Source organism: Furipterus horrens, unplaced genomic scaffold (assembly GCF_987537825.1).
Source record: "Furipterus horrens unplaced genomic scaffold, mFurHor1.1.pri manual_scaffold_9, whole genome shotgun sequence".
In the NCBI taxonomy this organism is placed as follows: Eukaryota; Metazoa; Chordata; class Mammalia; order Chiroptera; family Furipteridae; genus Furipterus; species Furipterus horrens.
The window spans coordinates 57057912-57085783 of NW_028327179.1; the positions used below are offsets into that span (position 1 = coordinate 57057912).

A 27872-nucleotide genomic window follows, 5' to 3' on the forward strand; every position below is an offset into this window, starting at 1 on the left:
ATTTGGGGACTCAGAAAATTGGTGTCTTTAAAATACTCGAAAGAGGCACTCACTGGCTCCTTCCCGCAGTACCCTCTTCCCTCCAAACCACTGTCAGACCCACCTTTCCAGCCTCCATTCAGTCATGACTCTGCAATTTTTCTTAGCAATATACCACAGTTCCTGTAGTGCTTGTAACAAATCAAATACCAATTCCAAAGTCTGACACAGAAGGCCCTCTATTAGCTACCCCTATTGTTGTTACAGGTCTAACTAACACAGATTCGCTCTGATAGTTTGGCCCCTATGTGACCTGCTCATTCAAACCCCAGATCTTTGCCCAGGATGGAAAACCTGCTATTCTATAATCATCTATTTCATAAATCCATCTATTTATTACACAAATATTTTACTGTACCAGGTCTCTTTCATATATAAAGCACAAGACATGGTGCAATACATTAAACAGATATGATCTCTGTCCTAAACTGCCTCCAGGGTGCTGTTTTTCATTCCTTCCAAATCTGACTCAAACTGTTTAGTAATTAATTGTAGTGTGTAAGTACATTAACCCTCAAATTCAGTGAGTTTGAAATGGCTGGCAAGTGAAAAATGACCACAGATATTACATATTCCATCACAAGATTCATTTTCTTATTCATCCCAGTACTGTACTTTGTTTCTTTATGCATATTCTGTTACTTCATAGGCTTATTTACTTCCCCTCTCTCTGTCTGGACAGTGACAAGAGTTAACACTTCAGCACCCTCCAAAGTCAGGATGCACACAGCAGAGGTCAAGCATCTGTTTTTGATTGATACAAACTGTTACAGAGCTGGGAAAACAACACTGCCCACCTGCTTTTAGGCATGTGAGAAACAACCTACCTTACCTTTCAAACCCATTCTGCTGGCCACAGTGTGAGTTTCCACCCTTTACTGAGTTTCTTTAGGCATTTTATTAGAAATTGAGAGATGCTGTGTGAGGTGTGCTTAAGCTAGATGACATTTTTTACCAAAACTCACTGCTTTTCAAAGAGGGAGATTATTTGAGGCCTGAAGGGCTGAGTGGGTCTGGTGCAATGTCTGCGGCATCCCAATGTGCTTCTGTGCATGTTCCATGTAACTGCCACAGAAACCCACATAATGACAACATTGCCACCTCATTGCGGCCCAGCTCTGCATCACAGCATTTTGCTTTTATGTTTTCAGGTCACCAAGGAAGTGAAGTAAGGGAGTGATCAACTTGGAACTCCATCCCCAGTTGTCTGCAACAACAGGTGCTCCTTTCAAATCCCAAAGAGCACTGGCTTTGGGTGAATGAAGCCAGAGGGTCTACCCCTAATTATATGAAGGCTAATATTCATGAAAACAAACCTGATGTCCACATTGAAGTTTTATACCCACCATTTCTGGTATTGGTGAGCAGAAAATAACTAATGGTATTACTTTTTCTACATTAATTGAGGCACAATGCATGAAGTTTTATTTTTTAAATGCTACTAGAAATTGAATTTTTCTGATTCATTTTTAAAAAGATATTGAAACTTTGATATCATTAAAGCATATGGGAAGAAGAAAAAAGAACAAATACAGTAAGAAAGATATCTAAAAAATATTCATATCAGTAACCTTTAATAAAATTTAAAAGCAAACAATATAAAGCTCCTAACCCTCTGATACCAAAATAAAAATTTAAGAAAAATAAAAATAGTATCAGTCAGCACAGTCTCTTTGGTAAAATGTTTCCAAAAGAGCTAGCTCTGACCCTCAGTGGTTGTTTTACGTCTATTGCATGAATAACATAGAAAGGCAGACCCAACAGTCTAGACAGAAGCTACACTATCTGCAAAGTTAAAAAAGAAAATAGCAAAAAACGCAAACTAAGAAGGAACCATTTTTTCACCAGGTTTACAATTTTCTAAATAGGTACAATCTTTCTGCCTGCATAACATATTTTCTAGGGAAAACTGTATTATTAAGAGGCACACAGCCAGGAGAAAAGAAAATATACAAGTATAGCTGAGTATGTTACTTTCTACTTTGTTTGATCAAAATCCACCCAGGCTTCAAACCAGAAAAACATGAAGACCTTTTAACTTCATTTACATGATGCCAAGCAGGTGTATATAAAAAGAGACTGTCACCAGTAGGCAAGAATCATTTATTCTGTAACATCTGTAGTAATCTGAAGGCAATGAGAGGTGGTGAAATACTGAATACAAAAATAATGTACTATTACACAGGCACTGTTTTTCAATACCAGATATATGACAGGGAATTATGCTGACTATGGATTCCCAGTAGCAACTATATCAGTTGCTGACACTGACCTTACACTCAAAAGCTCATAGTTGGTATATCCCATGAATGTATGTAGTAAGTGAAAGTCAGATGCAGTAGCATTTGGCTTAAGGAGGTGGTCTTCACCCCTTTCCGACTTTCACACTCATGATTTCTGACTACATCCATCTTCCAAGGTCATCTTGCGCAGTTTATCTTCCCAGCTGCGCAGTCTCACCTTTCTATCCTTGCAAACATAATGTTTTCACACAGTTAGGGCACACGCACTATTCTGTCATCCAGGTTTTTAATGACCAGAACAGCATCGAATCACTGCTACTCACATTCTGAGTATTATGTTCCATTACTTTGTGCTAGTTTTCTTTTTAAAATGAGATATTTCAACCATACAGAATAAAATAAAATATACTAAGTCTCTACCACCTATGTTGAGCAAATCGGGTAATACTTTGCCATGTACTTCAGATCTGTTTATTTCAGAAAATAAAGTATTACAGATATAGCTGACACTTGCTTATCCTTCATCATCCCTCCTCCTTCCTTACAAACACAACTCCAAATTTGTTTAGTGCGGCCAACTATCAATAAAATATGCAGCAGGCTGGGGCTCATGTAACAGATCTGGTCAATGAGATTAAAAGAGCCTGGGGAAACACCTTCTCCCACAAAAAAAGGAAAGCATCATTAGGAAAAAACCCTTTGCTTCCCACATTTTCCTGCCTGAAATAGGAACTTGAGGTCTGGAGATACAGCACCCGCTTTGGGAACAAAAGGCAGCAATCTGGAGGTACACTCTTCTGTTAATGCTCAGGCTGTTCCCAGTGTAGGGACATTAAGGATAAAGCTGCAAAAAACATTCTTGTACAGATCTTTTGTGGACCTGATTCTCACCTCTTGGGTCAATAGTATGTTTAATTTTTTAAGTAACTGTCAAACAGTTTTCCAAAGTGGTCATACCATTTTACATTTCCACATATTAAGCTTTGATATATGATTAATCCACCCTCCTCTTCTTTTTGGATAATATTAGCCTTTACTTTTTATATATAATTTAAGACCATGAAAAGGTCTCTTGGTATAAGGACTAGAATTTTACTGAACATATAGATGATTACTTTGGAGAGAACTGATAACATGATATGTATATACTTTTAATAATTAAATAAATAGTCTGATTCAGTTTAATGATTTACATAGAATTTCTGCATTTGTGTTAAAAAAGAGGGCTATCACTGTCTCATAGTGCCCTCATGGGATGCTGGTAAGATTAGACTTAACATCTTATGAGGAACTGAGCTTTTCCATTCTTTTCTCTAAAAGAATTTATGTAAAAAAGGAGTTACTTGTATTTATAAGTATGATAAAGCTTATCTGAAGTTCTCTGCAGAATAATGTTTTTATTGTGACTGTGTTTTGACTACTGATTTATTTAGAGTATAGGTCTATTTTATTTGCTTTTAAGTAAATTTTAGTAATATATATTTCCTAGAAGATTGTTCATCAGAGTTTTCAAATATACTGATAGAAAACTGTAGCATTTACTTTGTTTTAAAATCTCATCTGCATCTGTAGTTCTATTCTTCCTTGTTTATGAAATTTCTTTTTTTTCTTTTCCTTGATTAACTTTGTTAGAAGTTTTCCTAATTTATTAGTCTTTCGATTCTTTCCTTTGGAACTTTGGTGAGGACATTTATGTTGTAACACTCATGTCTCTGTTAACCGCTCTTTTTTATTTTCTATCTCTTAATTACCCTGTGCTGCATGCTAAATGATTTAATCAGATCTGTTTTCCAGTTATATAATTATCCTTTTCAGCTGTATTTATCTATTATTTGCCTTTTTCACTGAGTTGATAATTTAAATGAACACACTCACACAATTTCTATTTAGCTTTCCCCCCCCCTATTTTCTATCATATTGTTCTCTTTTATATTGTGGTATATACTTTTTCTTTCATATCTTTATTTTAAATGTACTTATTAATGATGCCTTTGAGATTAATCTATTATTTTCAGTTATTGGAAATACTAAGATTGTTGTAATATTTTTTTTTTTTGGTGTGTGTGTACTACTGTTCATGATCTAGTTTGCAATTATTTTTATTTTTATTTATTTTTATGGCAAGCTCACCACCAGTTGAGTATCCTGTATGGCCTAGCTGAGAAAACACCATTCTAAGTAGTTTCACATTTGCTTATGTTGAAGTCTCAAGGGATTTCAATGGTTCTAGAAGAGTTTCCACAAGCAGGACTGCATAAATTCAGATTCATCAATTTCTTATGCGTAACCTATTCTTCCCCATTCTTCTCTCCCCCATTAACCTCTGAGGAGATGGCTAACTGACTCCCTTGTCACTTTACAGAACCAGAGGGTAGTTATTTTCTATGGCTTGAGACTCAAGCTCTGTGCAAGGCATTTGATTTTAGTTTCTCACTTTAGGTGGGCCAACGTCTATTTTTCCTGTTCCCTATATGAGTATAAAAAGGCCATAATCTAGGAACTGTATCTGCTACTCGAGAGTACTACCATAACAACAATATTCCCTCCTACTTTGGATTTGCTCTCAGTATTTCTGGGTACCTGTTCCTATCTCTTTTGCAGATGAGCTATGAATTAAAAATAAATTCCTTTTAATATCCTAGTTACCATTCTTTTTAACTGGAAGGGAGTATTCATTTTAATCTATCATATATATCCAGAAATCTAAATCTTCTCTGGTTTAGAAAAATAATTTCCTAGTTTAAATACTGTTGACCACGTCAAGTAAAGCAAATATCTATCGGCATAGATTATTCTATATTTACTGTCTTTTAAATCTATTGTACTTGAATTCTAACAATCTTAGTTTTCATTATTGACATTTCATCAAATATTCATTCCTTATTGACATTATATGTTAAAAATTTTAAACAGGTCTACAAGGACTTTTTTTATTGATTTTTTAAAACTTAATCTTTATTGTATTTTTTCCTGATACCATTTAGTGCCCTTATACTCCCCTGCCCCTCAGCCATCACCACACTGTTCTCTATGTCCATGAGCCCTTTTTCCCTTTTGCTTAATCCCTCCACCCTCTAACCTCCCCTCACAACTAGCTGTCATCATGCTCTCCATCCATGATGCTGTCTGCATTTTCTTTGTTAGTCCAGTTTGTTCATTAGATTCCCCATGTGAGTGAAATCATATGGTATTTGTCTTTCTCTGACTGGCTTAGTTCACTTAGTAAAATGTTCTCCAGGTCCATCCATACCGTTGCAAGGGGTAAAATTTTCTTCTGTTTTACAGCTGAGTAGTATTTCATTGTGTAAATGTCCCATAGTTGTTTTATCCACTCATTTATGATGGACACTTGGGCTGCTTCCATATCTTGGTGATTGTAAATAATGCTGCAATGAGTATAGTGGTGCTTGTGTTCTTTAAAATTAGTGTTTTGGGTTCCTTTGGATATATTCCCAGAAGTGGGATTGCTGGGTCAAAAGGCAGATCCATTTTTAATTTTTTGAAGTATCTCCATACTGCTTTCCACAGTGGCTGCACCAGTCTGCATTCCCACCAACAGTCAAAAAGGGTTCCCCTTTCTCCACATTCTTACCAGCACTTTTTGTTTGTTGATTTATCTCATAGTGGCCTGAATTTGCATTTCTCTAATGATTAGTGACATTGAGCATCTTTTCATGCCTATTGGCCATCTTTATGTCCTCTCAGAAGTGTCTTTTCAGGTCCTTTGCACATTTTTAATTGGGTTGCTTGTTTTATTTTATGTGTGTTTAGTTTTGCAAGTTCATAAATTTTGGATATTAAGCCCTTATGAGATTTATCAACGAATATGTCCTCCCATCTGTGTTGTCCTTTTATTTTGTTGATGATTTCCTTTGCTGTACAAAAAACTTTTAGTATCATGCAATCCCACTTATTTATTTTTGTGTTTCTCTTATCTGGGGAGATATATTTGATAAAATATTGCTACGAGTAAGTCTGAGATTTTGCTGCCGATGTTTTCTTCTAGGGTTTTTATGGTTTCAGGTCTAACATTTATAAGACTTTGATCTATTTTGAATTTATTCCTGTGTGTGTGCTGTAAGAAGGTGGTCTGGTTTCATTATTTCTGCACATATCTGTCCAATTTCCCCAACACCATTTCTGAAGAAACTATCTTTAGCCCATTGTATGTGCTTGCTTCCTCTTGTTGAATACTAATTGACTATAAAGGTATGAATTTATTTCTGGACTCTCTGTTTTGTTCCATTGATCCACATGTCCGTTTTTATGCCAGTACCATGCTGTTTTGATTCCTATGGCCTTATAGTATAGTTTAATGTTCAGTAGTATGATTCCTTCAAGTTGGTTCTTCTTTCATAGGATTGCTGTTGCTGTGTGAGGCCCTTTGTGGTTCTATATGTTTGAAATATTTGTTCTAGTTCTGTAAAATATGTCATTAGAAGCTTGACAGGAATTACACTGAATGCATAGATTGCTTTGGGTAGTATGGACATTTTAATGATGTTAATTCTTCCTATCCATGAACATGGTATGTGCTTCCACTTATTTGTCTATCTCCTTCAATTTCTTTCTTCAGTGTCCTATAATTTTCCAAGTACAGGTCTTTTACATCCTTGGTCAGATTTATTCCTCGCTATTTTATTCTTTATGAAGCAATTAGGAATGAAATTGTTTCCTTAATTTCCCTTTCTGTTAGTTTGTTACTGGCATATAAAACATGCAACTGATTTCTGGATATAAATTTTGTATCATGATACTCTACTAAGTTTATTTATCAGTTCTAGTAGTTTCTTGGTGGAATCTTGGGGTTCATTATGTACAGTATCACATCATCTGCAAAAAAATCACAGTTTTACTTCTTCCTTTTGAATTTGGATGCCTTTTATTTCTTGTATGACTGCTGTGGCTAGGACTTACAGTTTCATGTTGAATAAGAGAGATGAAGGTAGACATGCTTATCTTGTTCCAGATCTTCAGGGGAACACTTGCAGTTTTTGTCCATTGAGTGTAATGCTGACAGTGGGTTTGTCATATAAGGCCTTTACTTAATATGTTTAGGTGTGCTTCCTCTAATCACACTTTGCTGAGAGCTTTTATCATAAATGGGTACTGATTTTAACAAATGCTTTTTCTGTATCTATTGATATTATCATGTGGTTTTTGGCCTTCATTTTGTTTATGTGGTGAATCACATTTATTTGCAAATGTATTAACCTTGCATCCTGAGAATAAATCCCACTTGACTATGGTGTATGATCTTTTTGATACATTGTTGTATTGTTTGTTAATATTTTGTTGAGGACTTTAGCATCTATGTTCATCAGGGACACTGGCCTATAATTTCCTTTCTTTGTAGCATCTTTATCTGGTCTTGGAATTAGGATAATGCTGGCCTCATAAGATTAGTTTCGGAGCCTTTCCTCCTCTTGAATTTTATGAAATAGTTTGAGAAAAAGAGGTGTTAGTTCTTCTTGGAATGTTGGGTGAAATTCACCTGTGAAGCCATCTGGTCAAAGGCTTTTGTTTGTTGGGAGTTTTTTGATGATTGCCTCAATTTCGCTCGGTGTAATCTGTCCATTCATATTCTCTGATTCTTTCTGGTTCAGTTTTGGTACATTGTATGTTTCTAGAAATTTATTCATTTTGTACAGGTTGTCTAGTCTGTTGGCATATAGTTGTTCATAATATTTTCTTACAATCCTTTGTACTTCTTTGGTGCAGTTATTTCTCTTCTTTCATTTCTGATTTTATTTGGGTCCTTTCTCTTTTTTTCTTGATAAGTCTGGTTAAAAGTTTGTCAACATTGTTTATCTTTTCAGAGAACCAGCTCTTGGAATCATTGATCTTTTGGATCTTTTTTTTAGATGTATTTCATTTATTTCTGCTCTGTTCCTATTATTTCCTTCCTTCTACTCACTTTGGGCTTTGTTGTTACTTTCCAAGTTCTTTTAAAGGGAAAGTTAGATTGTTTATCTGAGCTTTTTCTTTTATTTATTTATTTTTTTTTTGAGATAGACATATAATACTATGAAATTCCCTCTTAGGATTGCTTTCCCAGTTTTCCACACATACTGGATACTGTGTCCTCATTTTTATTTGTTTCAAGATATCTTTTGATTTCTTCCTTGATTTTATTGTTGACCCCTTCATTGTTTAATAACATTATTTAGCTTCCATGTTTTGTGTGTTTTTAAGTGTTCATGTGATTGATTTCTAGTGTAATGGCATTGTGGTCAGAGAATATGCTCGATACGATTTAGTCTTCTTAAATGTATTGAGACTTGCTTTGTGTCCTAACATGTGGTCTATTCTAAAAAGTGTTCCATGTGCATTTGAAAAGTATGTATATTCCGCTGATGTGGGGTGAAATGCTCTTAAGATATCAATTAAATCCATTTGATTTAGTGTGTTGTTTAAGGTTGCTGTCTCCTTGTTGATTTTCTGCCTGGAAGATCTATCCATTGAAGTCAAAATCCCTGACTACTACTGTATTTCTGTCGACCTTTCCATTTATGTCCATCAAGATTTGTGCTTCCAGTGTATTATTTATTTCAGATATTGCATTCTTAATTTCTGACTGGTCCTTTTTTTATGGTTTCTCTGTCTTTTTTCATGCTGTTGAGAATCTTTATAATCATTACACTTATCTCTCTACCTGATAAATTACTTGCCTCCATTTCATCTAGTTCTTCTCCTGGAGAATTCTCTTGTTCTTTCATTTGGGGTCTGTTTCTTTGTCTTCCCATTTTGGCTGCTTCTTTGTATTTTCTGCCTTAGTTGTTGAATTGATCAGTGATATGGCCTTAAGCTGTAATCAGCAGCCCAGTTTAAGCACCACAGAATGGGGTAGAATAATTTCTATGGACAGGATATTGCTGATGCCACTCAGAGAGGAAATGCTCTGCCTGAGAAAGATGGCTTCTGCAGTATGGGGAAAGACTCAGCACAGGGATCTTGGAGGCTATTCCTTCTGTTCTCTCTCCAGAGCCACCAACCCCAGACTTTCTTCAAGTGTCTCTAGTCCACTCTGCCCTCACTCTGCTGGAGCCCAGGGTAAGTGGTTACAAACGAAATTTTATGCATTGGCCCTTTAAGGGGCTTTGCTTCTCTAGCAGTCATTCTCTGGCAGACAGAGAAAGGCTGCTGCTTTCCACAGCTGGATGTTATCTGAGTTACTTTCCAGCTCTTGTACCCAGTTTGGTGTTTAGACCCTACACTTCTCCTGGGGAGTCCACTGGCTGTTGAAATATCCCTCTGGAACTACAACTGCCTCCCATGGGAGCCCAGCCAGCCCTATTGTGCCTCCTCTGCACTCCCTACCAGTCTTGTTGTGGTTAAATGGTTTCTTTTGTTTGTCCATGGTTATAAGGCTTCTCTCCAGCTAGTGTTTAGTGGTTAGTGGTTATTGCTTCCTTCCTTCCTCCCTCCCTCTCTCCCCCTTTCCTTATTTATTTATGATTATGCTGGTTGTTTCCCCATACCTTTTTCTCAAACTTTTGGAATTTGCAAATACATACCTTTTGTGAAGTTCTCAGAGTATTTGTAGGCTACAAGAGTTTTCCAAAGGATGTCTATTGGTCTCTCAAAGATCAAGTCATTTTCTGCTCTGTAAAATCTTTCTTTCTGTTTCCTACTGTTTTATCTGGGTTTCCTATTTTATTCTCTGTGTAGAAGAGCCTCTGATATTACTCTCAGAAATTAAAATCAGTTTTAATCTCCTTTATTGTGTCATCTATAAACTGTCTCTACTTGGTAAGACAATATCATTATTAATCTTTGCTTTGTAATCTATATCTCATATTAGAGTTTCACTAAGGTAAGTAAACCAATGTCTGACTTTTTTCCTTCCTAAACTATATAATGACATTAGTTTCCATCTCAAAACACATTGGTAGGCATTGCTTACCATGTACAATATTATATCTCAGACATTCATTTTCCTTATGGACCAACTTCTTTCCACCTTCTTCTCTACCATTTCTGTTTTCTTAATAATGTTCCTCAATAACGTTCCTCTCCATAACAATAAGTTTTCTTAATTCTATGTTTTATTAAAATTACCTTTATCCTTTGTCTTTATCATTTTTAAGACAACCAGTTGTAGCTTCTATAATTTGTTACAAGCACACCTTGTTCTACTGTAAATTTAAATAAGAATGTATTTATGATAGCTGCCAAAAACCAACATCAGACCCTAGATTCTCGCTGTCTTCCTTATTTATCTATAATTCATCATTGATAACAATCCCAACCAAAAGAAAAGCTGCAGACTCATGAATATTTAATAAAGCAATAAAAAACTGAACATCAGTGAAGTTATTATGGTTCATTAGAAAGAGCTGCAATGGGAAAAATGTCATAAAAATTGCCAAGTTCATGAAATTTTTATTTTAAAAGATTCTTTGAATGTTGAACTTTTTGCTGACATTGACTTGTTCATACTGCAGTGCTTATCATTAGAACTGCAAATGTCATACTGTTACCTGGTTTTACAAGTGCCCAATATGATACCAGAACTAGACTGATACTAACTTTACCTAATTTCTAATCTATTATTTAGGCCACAGTACTATGGGATTCGAATTCTACTTGAAAAAGCTTGGCTTTTTGTTGAGATTATTATAAAAGTTGAGGAAGTGCAGAAAAACAGGAAGGGAAAGCTAGAAAGACTCTAAGGCCTCATGTGAGAGATAAAAAAAACAGTATTATAAAAGCAATCATATTTCAGTTTACAATAGCACGAAGTGTGCATGTACCAAATTAATTAAAGAACCTATAGTTGGTTGTCACAAGCAACTCATGTCACATAAAAGCTGTGATAAGGTCAATCTGAAATAATTTGAAAAGAAAAAAGATCCATGTTATTTTAAAAGTTTACTTCAGGGGTTTATAAATTTAAAAACTCTCTCTTAGAAATTAAAAACTTATATACTGTGAGTCAAAAGAAACGAGTGTGGTTCCCAAAAAGTACAGGTAAGAAAGAAGTTACTATTTCCTTTTAATTCACCTCTGATTTCAAAGTAGAAAATTTGAGAAATTATCAAGAACTACGGGACTTCCGGCCAAGATGGAGGCTTAGACGGACACGCTAAGTCTCCCTCTACAACTAGAGAGGAATACAACTACTTCAAAACAAAGGATAACTAGAAATTCCAGAAAATAAAACTACACGGAAGCCCAACATATGAAGTTATAAACCAGCGGTGCCATTCGGGCAGGTAAGAGTTAAAGAGGGCAAAGCTGTTTGCAGAGCGGCGGGGCGGCGAAAAATCCCGGTGGCAGTCAAGCCCCTGGCAGTGCGCGACCCCAGCGCTGGGGAGAGCGGCCACCGCATCGCCTTGAACAGTGAGCCCCGGGGGGGCGGGAGGACGGATCCCGGTCTCCTAGCTGAATAACTGTGTGAATCCATTTTGGACCCCCGCCCCCAAAGAAAGAAAGCACCACAGGGCTGCGAAATAGGTCGCAGACAGGTGCCGGTCGCTGACTTGTGACGCCAAACGGCGCCGGTCGCTGGGTCATTACCAGTACACAGGCACTGCCCCTGACAGCCGGCCCAAGAAAACAAAACGCATCTGTCAAAATGTGGCAGACAACTATAGAAATCCCGGTGACACAGCTCACCAGGCAGCAGATAGAGAACCTGACAGATGAACAGATAAGAAACCTGTCAGAGGCTCAGTTCTGGGCCATTGTTATCAGGTGGCTTACAGAATTCACAAAAGAGCAGGAAAAAGATAAGAAAGAAGCGAAAAACTTTCATAACGAAAGGAACAAAACTGCATACGAGACAGATGGTGAGGAAAAAAAATCCAGAGTTCATTTCAACAAACTGGAATATGGAGAAGGAACAAGCAGTCAACCAATGCAGCGAGAGGAAATGGGAAGCAACAATGAGAGGATCAGAAACCTCTGGGACAGCTATAAAAGGCCCAACATAAGAATCATTGGTTTGCCAGAGAATGAGGAAGATGAACTAGAACTTGAAAAATTGAGTGAAAATATAATAAAGGAGAACTTCCCAGACTTGGGGAAGGGAATAGACTTGCAGGTCCAGGAAGCAAGGAGAGTTCCCAAGAGACTGGACCCAGGGAGAACCACTCCAAGACACATTATAATCAAAATGTCAAAAATTAAAGATAAAGAGAGAATCTTAAAAGCAGCAAGAGAGAAGAAAAGAATTATGTACAAAGGGGTCCCAATTAGACTATCAGCAGACTTCTCAAGGGAAACCCTACAGGCAAGAAGGGACTGGCAAGAAATATTCAAAGTAATGAAAATCCAAAACCTACAACCACGAATACTCTATCCAGCGAAATTGTCATTCAGAATAGAAGGACAGAGAAAGTGTTTCCAGGACAAAATAAAACTGAAAGAGTTCATTAGATCCAAACCACTGTTATATGAGATGTTAAAGGGACTGGTTTAAAAAACAGAAGCTAAGGAGATGAAACAAAGGCAAACTAAATAGGCAACGAGAGTGGAAAAGGAACTGTGGGTACGGGAAGCATATTGGGGGGAGGTCAACAGGGAGGGGGAATGGGGAAAGGGAGGGAGATGATATAGGAATTGGGGATCAAGGTAGGAGGGAATGGAATAGACGGAGAGAGGTTGGGAGGAACTGTATGCACAACTAATGGACATAATCTAAAAGGGGGGGACAACTGGAGGGAGGGGGGCCACCGGGTGGAGGGGAGCAGAGGGAAGGGAAATTGGCACAAATGTAATATTTTAATCAATAAAACACATTAAATCTGAAAAAAAAAAAAAAAAAGAACTACATACCCCTGGCTGGTTTGGCTCAGTGGATTGAGCGTCGGCCTGCGAGCTAAGTGTCGCTGGTTCGATCTTCCAGTCAGGGCACATCAGAGAAGGAAAACTCTGACTCCAAAAAACCTCCGCTGCCTTGCGGCATACCTCTTCAGGGGAAAGGCTAAGGGAGTAAACCCTGACAGAAAATTCGGAGCCGGAGTCCCTAAGGCGGTTTGACGTTGTAGTCAACACCGGCAACTCCTGTGGCGCACCTGAAGCCAAGCTGTATTGACTCCGTCTTTCCCTTGGACCCTTCAGCTGCAAAGAGAGGGGCGGATCTGCTGCATGGGCAACAGCAGACCCTCCATATCACCCTGCCCAGGCTCTGTAGCTTCAGCTTCACTGGAGAGGACACTCCAGCGTCATCGCAAGATGTCGATTCAACACGGGAGGAGACAGATACCGTGTCACTCCCGAGTCGGACTGCACAGCCATTCTCGGCGGTGCAGATAGACTCTTAAGAAGCTACACCATCGTCTCTCGAGACGGACGGCTGCCGACGATGGGGATCATAGTCAATGTAAATATGAGAAAATAACTGCTAGACTTGGAGAAATCTGGAATCAGTTTACCTGTATGTATGTATATGTGAAGGTTAACAAAATCCAAGTGTTAAAACTTTTTACTTATCCCACTGGAGAAGTAAAATCATGAGCCACTGGAGCAAAGGCCTGCATCCTACTCATTTCCAGGTCTATGAGACATTATGTGGAAGCCCTGTTAGTATCCAGCTCTATATCCGACACAGCAGGCAATCAAATATTTAAATAAAAGTATTTATAAACAAACATTTGTCATTTAAAAACTTTACACCTTCACTGTGCCAGATCACTGAGTGTTCCTGCGACACTGCCATTCTGTCTCTGAATACACAACTCACAGCTGCAGTGACACACAATGGTTTATTGTGCACATGTACACGGCATAAATGGTGATGGGGACACAGCATTGCTTCCAGCAGAGGCTGCCTCCCTGGTTGTTCACTTTTCATCACCTCTGTGTATAGTCAATGCTTAAAGGGAACCAACTACAGCAACAGATCTATACACACATTTATGCATAAATTATACACAGACACATACATGGAAAATAAAGCCCAAGGGCCTGGATTTTAATGAGAAAAAAAAATTACACCTAAAATCTAAGATACTTTGTTACAGATTCAAAAAAAAAGTTTTATGAATGATTAAACTGAAATATTAAGTTAACGCTATGCAGCTGCATTCACTCTATAAAGGTGGGTTTATGAAATGACTCTGTTAAGAACTTGAGAGACAGAAGATATTTTAGAGATCATTTATCCTTGAGGTTCCTAAATATCAATGCACAGTTCAGTGACAGCTCCAGTGTGTACTTCACCAAAGTAATTTAAGGACATAGTCCCTAGCTGTCCCCAAGAAATTCTACCCAGCAGTTCTGGGGTGGTACTTGAAACTAAGTAATTTTTAAAAGAATTCAGATAATTCTGGTATGTAGCATGTACCAAATTGACAAACATTGATTTAAGCTAATGGGAAACTGAGATCCAGAAAGTTTATGCACCTTCCCCAAGGTTAACAGTCTTGTTAATGGCAAAGCCAGGACTAGAGTTCAGGTCTGCAAACATCCTGTCCACAGCTTTTTAAAGATAATGGGCTGCCTGTTCATTTTCTATGCCAGTTCTGGATATTCCTCTCTTGTAACTGGCCAGGACAATAAACACCTCTCCAGAGACCAATGCAACAGCTGGTGAGAAATACACAAGATTTAGTCAGAGGATCTTGGTTCAAATCCAGTTTATCAGTTTCCCAGACTGGCAAGGCATTTAACCCTGTTAAACTCAGTCTTCCCATCTGTAAAATGGAGACGACAGTTCCTCAAGGACCACTATGAGGGTGAAATGACTGGCTAATAAGTCTATCAAAAGAGAAGTGTTTCAGAATAAAGATGCTTAGGGGGAAAAAATAGAAATTGATATAAATGCTGAATAAATAAATGTTTTAAAATATAAAAATTTATAGCATAAAAGTAAGTTAGAAATTATGGCCATAATTTGAAAATATAACTTACACCATTTTGTTTTATAAATAATTTATATCAAAATAAATTTTATTTATCCTTGAAATCAGGCCGAGATACATTTTAAGTTTATGAGGTATGATAAGGACTACTTTTATCTTACTGACTTCCTGAAGCTTTTAAAATTGTTGAATAATTATACTAACTGTGTAAGAAGGTAAAACTATAATAAGTTAAATACATTAAAAATCTTAAATATTAATAATTGGCTGATTATATTATTTTCTTTAACTTTAATGATGTCATAGACATCTAACTTGCCTAATGCTAGACTTCAGTTGAAGAAAGTTGTTTCATTTTAGAAAACATGAGATTTTAAAACCAGAAGAGATTTTCATTTAAATTTTTGTCCCAGAACTTTCTCTACCTTTTCTCTTTCCAATTAGTGATTTGCTAATGAGTGATCTCTCAAAGCATTTTCAGTGGCCAAATAAGTTTTAAAATGCTGCATATTCTATTATAAATCTACCCCTTAGAAATTCCTGGGCATATTAGAAAAAAACGATGCTGAGAAGCCCTGTTATAGCCTTCCTTTAACATATGACCATGGGTCCCTGTGTTTACTTAATGGGTCTTAATATTCCCCAGGGTCATTACCCCTTCAGGCCTTGCCTCCCCCTCCCATATGAAGTATGTTCCAGATTCTTGCCAATTCAAAGACCTACAAAATTTCCACCAATGTTTGGGATTAACAGGGTTGGCAATTTTCTATCCTGTCAAAACATGTGAAAATCAACTACAGTTTTATGAAATAAACAAAAGACTAGATAGACAGAATCAAATTAAAACATGTTCTATGGAAACTTCAAAATGTTCTATAGATTTGTTATTTTTATGGTGAGCACCAAAAAGGCTGCCTAGAGAAAGAAATAGTTAATATAAAACAGCAGCCTTTTCCATAGAAAACATTCTAAACTCATTCTTCATATATAATTAGGAAGTGCCCCCTGAAATTCTTTGAATCTGCCTGAGTAGAGCATTTTCTCTCTTCATCTTCCAGTAAGACACTGGAGCTCCAGTGGATTCTCACAGGCTCTGCCACCTTCCCTGAGGGTCCCTTCCCCTTTGTCCCAGAGAATCTTAAGAAAAAGCTCTCAGAACTTTTTAAAATATAATTAAGAGGATAAAATGTTGGGTTAGCAGCTGCTTTAGTGGATAATTTTTCATATGGAATTCATTTTGAATTAAATAATTTTATTTTTACTCCCATTGACTCAGAACTATGCAAATTTATTCATAATAAAAATGATTGATCAGTGAGACCCAGTGGTGTCCATGACCTTGGTGTTCTAGATTAAGAGTCTAGGACCTACTAGGCATTTTTGTAGGCATCACAGAGACTGGGAAAAAAGCAAGACATATTTTTCAACCCACAGGCTAGGCTTCATGCAGAATACCTGGAGGATAGAAGGGGTAATTATTTCATCACATTCCTCAGGGTAGAGCTGTTCAGAGATACCTAAATTACGCCTTAACAAATTTGGACTGGAAACTGAACATATCCCAGCAACTCAGGGGTAGCCTGTGAAGTACAGACCATTATCAAGCTCACTCACACCCAGAGCTTGATAAGGTGCAGCTTTGAAACCAACCACTTACCCCAAAGTCCAATGCTAAATCAACCTCAGAATGAGTGAATTATTCCCTGCCTGGATCACTCTTCTGCACCCCTTGGGCTCTTAACAATGCAATGCTCCTCTTGTCACCTCTCCTCACTTATTAACCCACACCCGTGCTATTCTTTCCTTCCTTGACTTTCTCATTTCCTCTCTGACCCTGTTTCCCTGGGTTATCTGCAAATCTCCAAATTCCACTGTCAGTAAATACCTGTATATCTTGGAGCTTTTTTGCAGAATTGGCCCCTCTACCTCTTTGCCTTAACCCATTTCTCTTCCAGGACCGATTTCCCATAAGCCCTCCTGAGTGAAGGCTCCTTATTCTCTCACATCCCGCCTTCAGGAAACCTCTTCTCCTTTAAGTTGTGTTACCCAGTAACATCACAGTCACTTGTGGGCTGTGAGGCTAAGCTCCCAGTTCACTGAGAAAGCTGGAGCCTGGCTTACAGCCTCCACTCCCCCTTCCTCAGTGCCCATCTGGATGGCTCATTATGCCCTCACAGCTTCTCCACTAATTCCTCCAATGACATTTACCTTCATTCCACTTTTTGAACATGTTTACAATGACTTTAGAAACTTTCACGTGACAATATCCCACTCCTTAGCCACAAGCTCTTGTCCCTGTAGTGTGTCACTCCTTTATATCTCTCACACTTCTTGTGCCATCAATCTTCCTCTATTTCTTCTCCTTCTCACCCTGCCTCTTACCTGAAGCCACCATCTGAGTCCAGCAGGCAGCTCCACTTGTACTCATCATAGTGATTGTGGGCCCCACAAATCCTCACCCCGACCCTCCACTCTCCTTTCTTATCCAAGTAACCACTTCTCTTCCCACAACCTTATCTTTCAGCTCTACCTGAAAAAATTCTTGATGTTCCAGAAAAGCAAAAACTAATTTTCAAGTAAATTAGACAAAGAATTTCTGAACTGTTAAAGAAATATGCTTGAATTAGTTCTATCTATGGAAGCTATCAGCATCCCAAAAAACAGTAATTGTTATAGTCCTTTTAAAGAAAAGATTAGGATGGATGCTATGTAATTAGCATATTAACTTACATGAAAGTAGTAGGTTCCATTACTCTTATCACACATTCTAAATTATTACAGATAATAAAATTACACTTGTCTAGAAAATAAAACAAAATGTTAAATAAAATCCTGTATTTTTAACATATTTTGAGCAAGAGGTTTCTGAGTGGCTTCAAGGGAATTATCAAACTATTTGAAAAATAATTTTTTTATTGTCCCAAATGGACTTAACAATCATTCCACTCAGAAATGGTTTGGGCAGTCTGATCTGATGGCCATAGTAACTAACCTCCCCAGTGCCATGCTATATTTACCATACAAATGTAAAAATGTCTGCACATCAATAAGAGAAAATTTGGGGATGGTTAAAAATCAGATGGCTTCCTTAAAGGGAGATATTTCTAGTTTCTCTATTTGAATAATTTTCCCAATATCTGGGCCTAAATAAGATATAAGTATCAAAGTGAATTATTCGACTGATACTAAAATAAACCTAGAAATGTTTATTCAATAGTCAGTCAACTCACTCAACATGTTTATTTCTCCAAGAAAGGATACTTACTTGCAAATTGTAGTCTTGCAGAATTTTAACCAAGGAATCTCTCAGATTGGGAATCTCCATTCCTTCCTTGATACGGTGAATCAATAGAATTGGGTCAACATGTGTGCCAATGTTGTTTAACAAGCCAGTAATAAATGCTACGAAATTCCACAGAAAACAACTGATAAGCAATTTACTAATTCGACTTCAAGCGAAAAGTAACTCAAAGGTAAAACTATTTCCTTCAAACCCAAATTTCTAAGTCTCAAGAACTAATCTTCCTTTACTTTCCTCCAGACATAAAGAAGATAAATTTAAAGAATTTAAAACAAACACAAACGATTACTTCAGAATACCATCTGAGATGTTAAAGGGGTGTAACTAATCTATGCAGGGTCACACAGCTAGCTAAAGTTACAAGCACAAATGCAAACCTAGGCCAGACTCAAGTTCATGATGTGTTATATTACACCCACTTTGCTTCCTTTAAGATCCTTAAACTACTACTTTGTTGCACTAACATGATCCTCTTATACCTTTTTATAAAAAGACAGTCATAACTGCAATTTATAGATCTGAAAATTTTGAAATAGATAAGCCTTCTTACCAAAAAATAAAAAAGAGAAGGGGGGGTTTTAAACCACTACTGTTAGATTCTGAATCATTTCTTTTTTCTTCAAGAGAGAACTTGGGTTACTGTTAGGAGACTGCTTTTGTTTCTTTCCAAAATGGGACACCCAATGCAAATGGTCAAGCAGAAGGTATACAAATATATTGCTGGTGCAGTAGGTAAAAATATGCTTCATGGAGACACAATTAATATTATCAGGTTAACCACCTGTTCTCAGTCATATTCAGGTAACACAAAGTGACGGGGCTTCAGGCTTCTCTGCAGAGGAGTAATATTACAAACTGTTACAATGTGCTTGGCCTGTTTTTATCATAGATACTTGACCATATTTTTTAACTCAGTGTGTCTTGAGATAATTCTTACTCTAGACAAGACTGGCTGTATCGAGAGAAAAGAGTTATTATAGCAGATGGCTTTTCTGCTTACGTGGTTTGTCGATGGAATATAAAATCAGATCTTCCCAGAGCTCTCCATCGTCTTGCTCCTTGGCAAATTCAATTGCTTTATCAACATCATGTAATTCCTCCATGATCATCTTCAGGGCACTTCGGCTATTACCCATTCGGCCTAGCAAAGATGTGGGAAATACCTCATTTAGGACATTTTAATAAAGTATTGTTATAGAAACAGCATACCTCTTAATTTGTTTACACAGTTTGAAAGCTAAGACAGAAGCATATTTTCTTATGTGACATTAGCATAACATGGTAAAATAAATGTCTGCTATTTTCTGTATGCTGAGTCCTCAAGTGCTTCACACAAATGACATCATTTCATCATCACTAAAATCCTATGAGGTTTGTTATACTAATATTTCTATTTCACAGAAAAGGACACAGGAATGTTAGTAACTTGCTTCTACTTGGCAGATTGGAATCTGAACTCAGGTATGTCAGATGCTGACTTCCTTCTCAAAGGCCTGCCTGTATTTCTTTCTAATGACATCATACCCAGATTCAATTAAGACTTTTAAAAGGCTGAATGAAAAGAAAGTGGTGATGGACAGAGACTTGACTTGGCATCGTGAACACACAATATAATATATAGATGATGTATTATAGAATTGTACACCTGAAATCTATAAATTTTATTAATCAATGTCACCCCAATAAATACAATTTAACAATTTTAAATAAAAATAAATAAATAAACAAAAGCCTTGGAGTCCTTCTGCCTCTTTAGGTAGCTTTGCATATTGTTCTTTTGATACATTGCGTGCCAACTGCAAACTCAGTGATCAGAGGGCTACTTCATTTTCCTTCTCCTCCAAGTTCATGGGAAAGCCTTTCAATAACCCTCATGAAATAAAAGAATATACCAACTATGCTTTTATTTGATTAATTATCTTTATACATTTTGCTCATTGCCGTATTGCATTTTGATGGTTTTGACAACAGTGTCCATGAGTTTTTAATCTAGTACACATAGAAAGCTTTATTTAGAGCAAGGACAGCAACTGCCTGGCTGTGGGCTATCATCCTTATCCCTGGCCCCTGGCCACTGGCCTGTGGCAGGAACTAGTAATGGAATCTTGAGTCCTTCTCACTCTAGGCAGCCATTATCAAATGATGACAGTTGGCCTGTGAATAAAATTATATCCCATTTATTATATCTTCTATAGCATTTTGCTTTTCCAACAAATATTCCCACAGTTTATTTCTTTATAAAATATTTCATGTTTTAAAATGTGTATATGATTTTTTAAAGTTTTTATAACTTAGAAAGAATACTAAATATTCCTTATAAGTTCTCTTGTGCTTTTAAGACAATATGACATTACAAGAAAAATTTACTAGAGTATTTCTTGGAAGGCACTCTGTTTGGAAGAGGTAAATTGATGAGCTACTTGAGATTGTGGTTAGAACCTCAAGAACATAAGTAATAAAAATACTGTCCCAAAACACTTTCTCCTAAGGAAGGTAGGCCCTAGAACTTATGAACAGTTTCAGGTTTGCTGTTGAGCACCCACAAATCTGCATACCCATTAACTGGAACAGAAGATTTTAATCATGTTTCACTACAGAGGCCAAAGAAGCCAATGAGGCCGAGGTGCAGTAGGAGGGAAAGACATGAAGTGGAAAAACCCTACTGGTGTTGGGAAGAGAGGTGACGTTGGAGGAAAACCTAATATGAACCCTATGTTTTAACTACAAATATCTGCATAGAGTTTTCTAGGAAATCTTCAGGAATCTACATTGCTTTTAAGCAAGTAGTTCACTTTGGAGGAATGCTAAAATATACTAAGTTCTGTCAGAGAAGGAAAACTCTGACTCCAAAAAACCTCCGCTGCCTTGCGGCATACCTCTTCAGGGGAAAGGCTAAGGGAGTAAACCCCGACAGAAAATCCGGAGCCGGAGTCCCTAAGGCGGTTTGACGTTGTAGTCAACACCGGCAACTCCTGCGGCGCACCTGAACCCAAGCTGTATCGACTCCGTCTTTCCCTTGGACCCTTCAGTTGCGAAGAGAGGGGGGGTCTGCTGCATGGGCAACAGCAGACCCTCCATATTACCCTGCCCAGGCTCTGTAGCTTCAGCGTCATCGCAAGATGTCGATTCAACACGGGAGGAGACAGATACCGTGTCACTCCCGAGTCGGACTGCACAGCCATTCTCGGCGATGCAGATAGACTCTTAAGAAGCTACACCATCGTCTCTCGAGACGGACGGCTGCCGACGAGTCCGACTAAGTTCTGTGTCTTGATATACATGGTACGAAGACTATGACACATGTGGAAGTAGGAACCAGAGGACCAGGGACAACTGACAGCTCTATTATATTAAAAACTTCTCCTTTCTTTTGAAAACTCTGATATTCAGTTGCATTCCCTCCATTTTTTAGGGTGAGATTTTGAAAATGAATATTATTTATTTTCTATCAAGATGGTGGTAATATAAGCCAATATATTTGTTTACTACACAATACTAATATGTTACTTCACCAGCATTTATTAAGTAACTCTTCCTTCTCTATTGTGCTGTGAAGTCTCCTTTTCCATGTATTAAATTCTTATATAAAATAGGTTTTAATGTCTATGTTACTTTGGTCTAAAACCTATGGCAATTCTCAGACCATTTAAATCTTGTTGTCATCCCATTTCTTGGTTTATGGGGACCAAAAATGAGTGAAAACTACTTACTCAGAAGATAAACTGTCTCTTCCACAAAGTTCCTCTGTTGACATATCTCAAGAGCCTCAAATAAAGCAGGGAAAAATATTACTATTGGTTACCAGAAAGAACAAATGTTAATTGAGTCACTTATAAACACACAAGTTTGAAAGAATTTTTCCACTGCCTCACTTCAAAAAAAAAAAAAAAAGAAGCAAACAAAAACACAATCTACTTAGGTTTTTCTGGTGGCTGTGCCCATTCATCTCTCAGAGGGGTCCTGGTCCCTATGCAGTTTAACTGATAACATACAGTATTTGAGACAGCTCAGAACATTCCATGAGTAAAGGGAGAAAACAAGACACTGAAAGGCCCTTTCCCACTGAGCTTGCTCTCTTCATGCTGCTTTAGTTTTATTCACAGCTCTGCTGCTCCCCAACTGGCCCACAGTCCCTGATTTAAACTCTGTTCTCCTCCACCAAGAAGCCGCTGCAGGAAAGGACTGCTGCTCACTGTGCACGTTCCAGCAGGGAGCGTACCACAGCTCAGTAAGCAATCCTTCCATAAGTGAACACTGGGACTATTTCTACTGCCAGCTCACAGGGTTTTAAACAACTCTGTTCAGGGATCTGTCAAAAGTGAGAAAGAAGAAACATGTCTGACAATCAAGAAGGATCAAGAAGGAGGAAGAAATGGGGAATATACAATTGACAGCATTTTCTTGAGTAAAAAAACAACAACGTGATTATAAATAATTCAATAATATAAATGAACTGGCACAAACTTACTATACACGCTGCTGGACACTAAAGAGTCACATTGGATGGAGATGCAAAGATGATAGTAACACAAATGCTGACAATGGTGATGACATGTCAAAGGGCAATGAGGAAGGGATGGAGGTGGCTCAGGAGAAATGGTGGCAGCATGAGTCCCCCAGGGAGTGCAGGGTCCAGAGGGCGGCAGAAATGTGACAACACAGAATCCCATGACCAGAGGGAGCAGGAATATAAGGCTATGTGCATAGATACAGGACATGACCTTCACAGAGGAGGTGGCAACTGAATGGGGTGGAGTAGGAAGATTAGGAGTTCACCAGGAACCTCCTTCACACGCCCACTATGGAACCCTCCTATTGCATTACTCTGAGCCGACTTAAAACTGAGAATCTTTAATGTGGCTCAGAAGCCCTGCTTTCTGTGCAGCAACACCTCACACCCTGTTCCTCTCTCTATTGTTGCCCCCGGGTCTGGAGTGCTGCCCTCCCTCACCATTCTCCACCCCTGGCAAGTCCTTCAGACAAATCCTCGGACTCACACTATGCCAGATTGCAGGCACTTAACTGTCCTTGCACCCGCACACATCTTCACAAACTCCCATTTGTCTGAGTCCTGTCAGCTGGGACCATGAGTACGTCAAACCATGTGCTTTCTTACAATGACTGGCTCACAAGTGTGCAATAAATACCATTTTAAATAAATGAGCAGGCAAAAAAGGTTTCAGGGGGGAGATTACTGGGTTGCATAGTTACAGTAGTCATTTAAAAATAGTCAAGGTTGAATTAAATACAAGAACCAAGGATATAGAAAGAACAGCTCCAGTTCATTATCTCTTTCGGCTCAATAATTTATCTTGGGAAATGACAGCAGGAGCTAGTTCTGACATTTTCATTTTTGACTTAAAGTAATGTGTAAAGTATATATTTAAATCTATGTCTCCAGTTGGAGATTAACAAAAGGGAGGAAGAAACGCTAGTCACAGAGATCAATATAGGGGGTAAAACCCAAAGAAAACATAAAAAAGGAAAAAAACAACACTTAACTTTGGAATGGCGATGAAATTAGGATAGCATTTTAAAGTACATAAATCATTGAAATAAGGAAATGAAAAGACCTGGAGGTCACAATGAGGAGGAAACAGTATTAATTTGATTACTCACAAGATTCCTTTAAAAATTATGTGGCAGAGATAACTTGTTGTCCCTCAATATCCTTTACTCATTTCTTCTATAGTAACAAGATTTCAGGTGGGTGTGTAACTGCCAAGAATTAAAAAAAAAAAAAAAAGACTTCTGGCCAAGATGGAGGCCTAGACAGACATGCTGCAACTCCCTCCACAACTAAGAAGGAATACAACTACTTTAAATCTAGAGATAAACAGAAGTTCCAGAAAATTGAGCTGCATGGAAGTCCAACAAACAAAGATATAAAGAACAAATACTCATCCAGACAGGTAGGAGGGGCGGAGCGCTGGGGATGAGAAGATGCTATGTGGTAGCAGCAGCAGTAGTGGCAGCTGCAGGCTGCCGGAAAGTGCAGTTGCACATTTTTAAAAGTCAGGAGGGACATCTGGGGAGCACTCCCAGCACCAGACCAGGCCACGCAGCTCAGGGTCCCAGTATCAAGGAAAATAAAGCCTCATTGCTTCTGACTGTACAAACCAGTGGGGGTTGGGGTAGAGGAGGAAACTGTTGGTCTCTCAGCAGAGTCTGCTTGGTTGAAGGGCCCCCACAGTCCTAGACTGTCTGCAGATCCACGCACTCTGGGAACGACAGCCAGGGCAACAACTAGAGAGGCACCAGTCCCTTACAAAGTGGGAGAACTGCCTGGAAAAGGGGCGAGTGCTGAGCAAGCAACATTGTTCCCTCTCAGACCCACGGCACCACAACATGGTGAACCAGGTCGCCCTGTACTGAAGAATACCTAAGGGTCCACCCCTTACAACATAACAGGAGTGACAGCTCTACCTAAGACACAGAGGCAAACAAACAAAGGATTCTCTCAAGATGAGGAGACAGAGAAGTATGGCCCAAAAGAAGGAATGGATCAAAGTTCCAGTGGGAGAACTAAGTGATGAGGAGATAGCCAACCTAACAGATGTGGAGTTCAAAGCTCTGGTGATAAAGATGCTCACAGGCTTGACAGATGTGCTTGAGTATGGCAGACGCATAAGGGAAGAAGTGAAGGCTATGCTAAATAAAATGAAGGAAAATGCACACAAAACCAATGGTGAAGGGAAGGAAACCAGAGTTCAAATCAATGATTTGGAACATAAGGGAGAAAAAAACAGTCAACCAGTATAGAATGAGGAAACAAGAATTAAAAAAAATGAGGAGAGGCTTAGGAACCTCTGGGAAAACTTTAAATATGCCAACATCCAAACCATAGGGGTGTTAGAAGGAGAAGTGGAAGAGCAAGAAATTGAAAATAATGAAGGAAAATTCCCTATATTTGGCGAAGGAAAGAGACATGCAAGTCCAGGAAGCACAGAGAGTCCCAAACAAGCTAGACCTAAAAAGGACCACACCAAGACACATCATAATTAAAATACCAAAGGTTAAAGAAAGAATCTTAAAAGTAGCAAGAGAAAAGCAGGGAGTTACCTACAAAGGGGTGCCTATAAGACTCTCAGCTGATTTCTCAAAAGACACTTTGCAGGCAAGAAGGGACTGTCAAGAAGTATTCAATGTGATGAAAAGCAAGGACTTACAACCAAGATTACCCTATCCAGCAAAGCTATCATTTAGAATGGAAGGGCAGATAAAGTGCTTCCCAGACAAGGTAAAGCTAAAGGAGCTCATTATCACCAAGCTATTATTATATGAAATGTCAAAGGAACTTAATTAAGAAGGTAAAAATTATAAACATTAAAATGACAACAAACTCACAACTATCAACCACTGAATCTAAAAAATAAAAACAAAATCCAACTAAGCAAATCAGAATAGGAACAGAATCACAGGTATGGGGATAATTTAGAGGGGTATCAGCTGGGAGGTGGAAGAGGGAGAAATGGGGAAATGGTGCAGGGATTAAGGAGCATAACTGGTATATACAAAATAGACAGGAGGAAGTTAAGAAAAATATAGGGAAGGGTGAAGCCAAAGAACATACATATGTGCACAACCCATGGACATAAACTAAGTGGGGTGGGATTGCTGGAGGGAAGAGGGGTACTGGGCAAAGCGGAGCAAAGGGGGAAAAACTTAAACTACTGTAACAACATAATCAATAAAATATACTAAAAATATATATATATATCCAAGCCTCCTCAGTAGTAGGAGACCCACATGACTAATATCCCCCAGAGATGAAACAGAAATGCAGAAACTTCTGGTAATGTTCTTTAAGAAGCAGCATGTGTGAACCCTTTGCTTTTTTATTTTTAGTCCTTTCATCCAGTCTGATCCTGGAAACATGGATGTTACTATCTCACATCATGAGGTCAAGGTCACACAAGGTGGGGGAATAAGAGAAAAGAGCCTGGATCTCGGATCTGGTGGCATGCCACTGGCAGCAGGGACTCTCCACCAGGACTTCCATGTGACAGAGAACAAAATTGCTACTCTGTTTAAGCCACTATTATTTTGGTATTTTTATCACTCATAGCTGAATCTAATTCTACCTATCACTTAGAAAAATCCTTATTCATTTTCATTAAAAAGATGGTTTACTTCTCTCTTTACCATCATACCTATAAATCATCATCCTAAACAATGGAGCTTCCATACTAACTCTTAACGATTCTGGGATGACAGTACAGAAGATTCAAGATACATATGTGAGAAGCTTAAATAGGGAAAAAGCAAAAACCTGTCCAGAGCACCTGGGACTACTTCAACAAAAAATTACTGAGAAACCAACAGAGTGGTTAGACTTGTGCTAGCTGATGGACAGTTTACGATATAGTGAGACTGTCATTCACAGATAAACAGATAATGGTAACACAATCAGATAGGTACAATATTTAGAAAAAGACAGTGTGACTAAAGATAAATATGCTGCTTAAAGTAGTTTATTACTGAAAGGTACCCATAAATCAATTATGTACTTGGAAATTTACTGACATTTAAAAGTACCAGCAGAAGTTTCCAACAGATCCACCCTCCACTTTTCTTGAGCAAATGTAAATGCATTTCCCAAACTATAAAGAGCTTGCAGTCCGGAGCTCCAAGACAGTAGCCACTTGCAACATGTAACTACTTAAATTTAAATTAAATTAAAATTTAGTTCCTCACTAACCACAGTTTGAATACTCAATTGCAGGAACTTCCGGCCAAGATGGAGGCTTAGACGGACGCGCTAGGTCTCCCTCTACAACTAGAGAGGAATACAACTACTTCAAAACAAAGGATAACTAGAAATTCCAGAAAATAAAACTACACGGAAGCCCAACATATGAAGTTATAAACCAGCGGCGCCCTTTGGGCAGGTAAGAGCAAAAGGGCGTGGTGCTGTTTGCGGTCGCGCCAGGGACAGTGGCAGGGAGAGCAATCCCGGCTGCAGTCGAACCCCCGGCAGCTCGCGACCCCAACGCTGGGGAAAGCAGCCACCACATCGCCTTGAACAGTGAGGCCCAGGGGGACGGGAGGACGGATCCCGGTCTCCTAGCGGAATAACTGTGTGAATCCATCTTGGACCCCCGCCCCCAAAGAAAGCGCCACAGGGCTGCGAAATAGGTCGTGGACAGGCACCGGTCGCTGGATTGTGACGACAAAGCACCATGGCACAGCAAGAAAGGCTGCCGAACGGCGCCGGTCGCTGGGTCATTACGAGTACACAGGCACTGCCCCCTACAGCCGGCCCAAGAAAAAAAAACGCATCTGTCAAAATGAGGCAGACAACTATAGAAATCCCGGTGGCACAGCTCACCAGGCAACAGATGGAGAACCTGAGAGATGAACAGATAAGAAACCTGTCAGATGATCAGTTCTGGGCCATTGTTATCAGGTGGCTTACAGAATTCACAAAAGATTTGGAAAAAGATGAGAAAGAAGCGAAAAACACTCATAACGAAAGGA

General features: G+C 38.5%; 1 protein-coding gene across 2 annotated transcripts in view; it reads right to left on the reverse strand.

Moving 5' to 3' along the window:
* The window catches only part of VPS41 (VPS41 subunit of HOPS complex), a 233952-nt gene that overhangs the window by 9500 nt on the left and 196580 nt on the right, over positions 1–27872 (reverse strand). For both annotated transcript variants that reach the window (XM_090287373.1, XM_090287372.1), the window contains 3 exons: positions 22103–22157; positions 19393–19533; positions 18357–18493 (listed from right to left, as the gene is read on the reverse strand). In XM_090287373.1, the coding sequence (XP_090143499.1) occupies positions 18357–18493; positions 19393–19533; positions 22103–22157 (333 nt within the window). The remainder of the gene's footprint in view (positions 1–18356; positions 18494–19392; positions 19534–22102; positions 22158–27872) is intronic.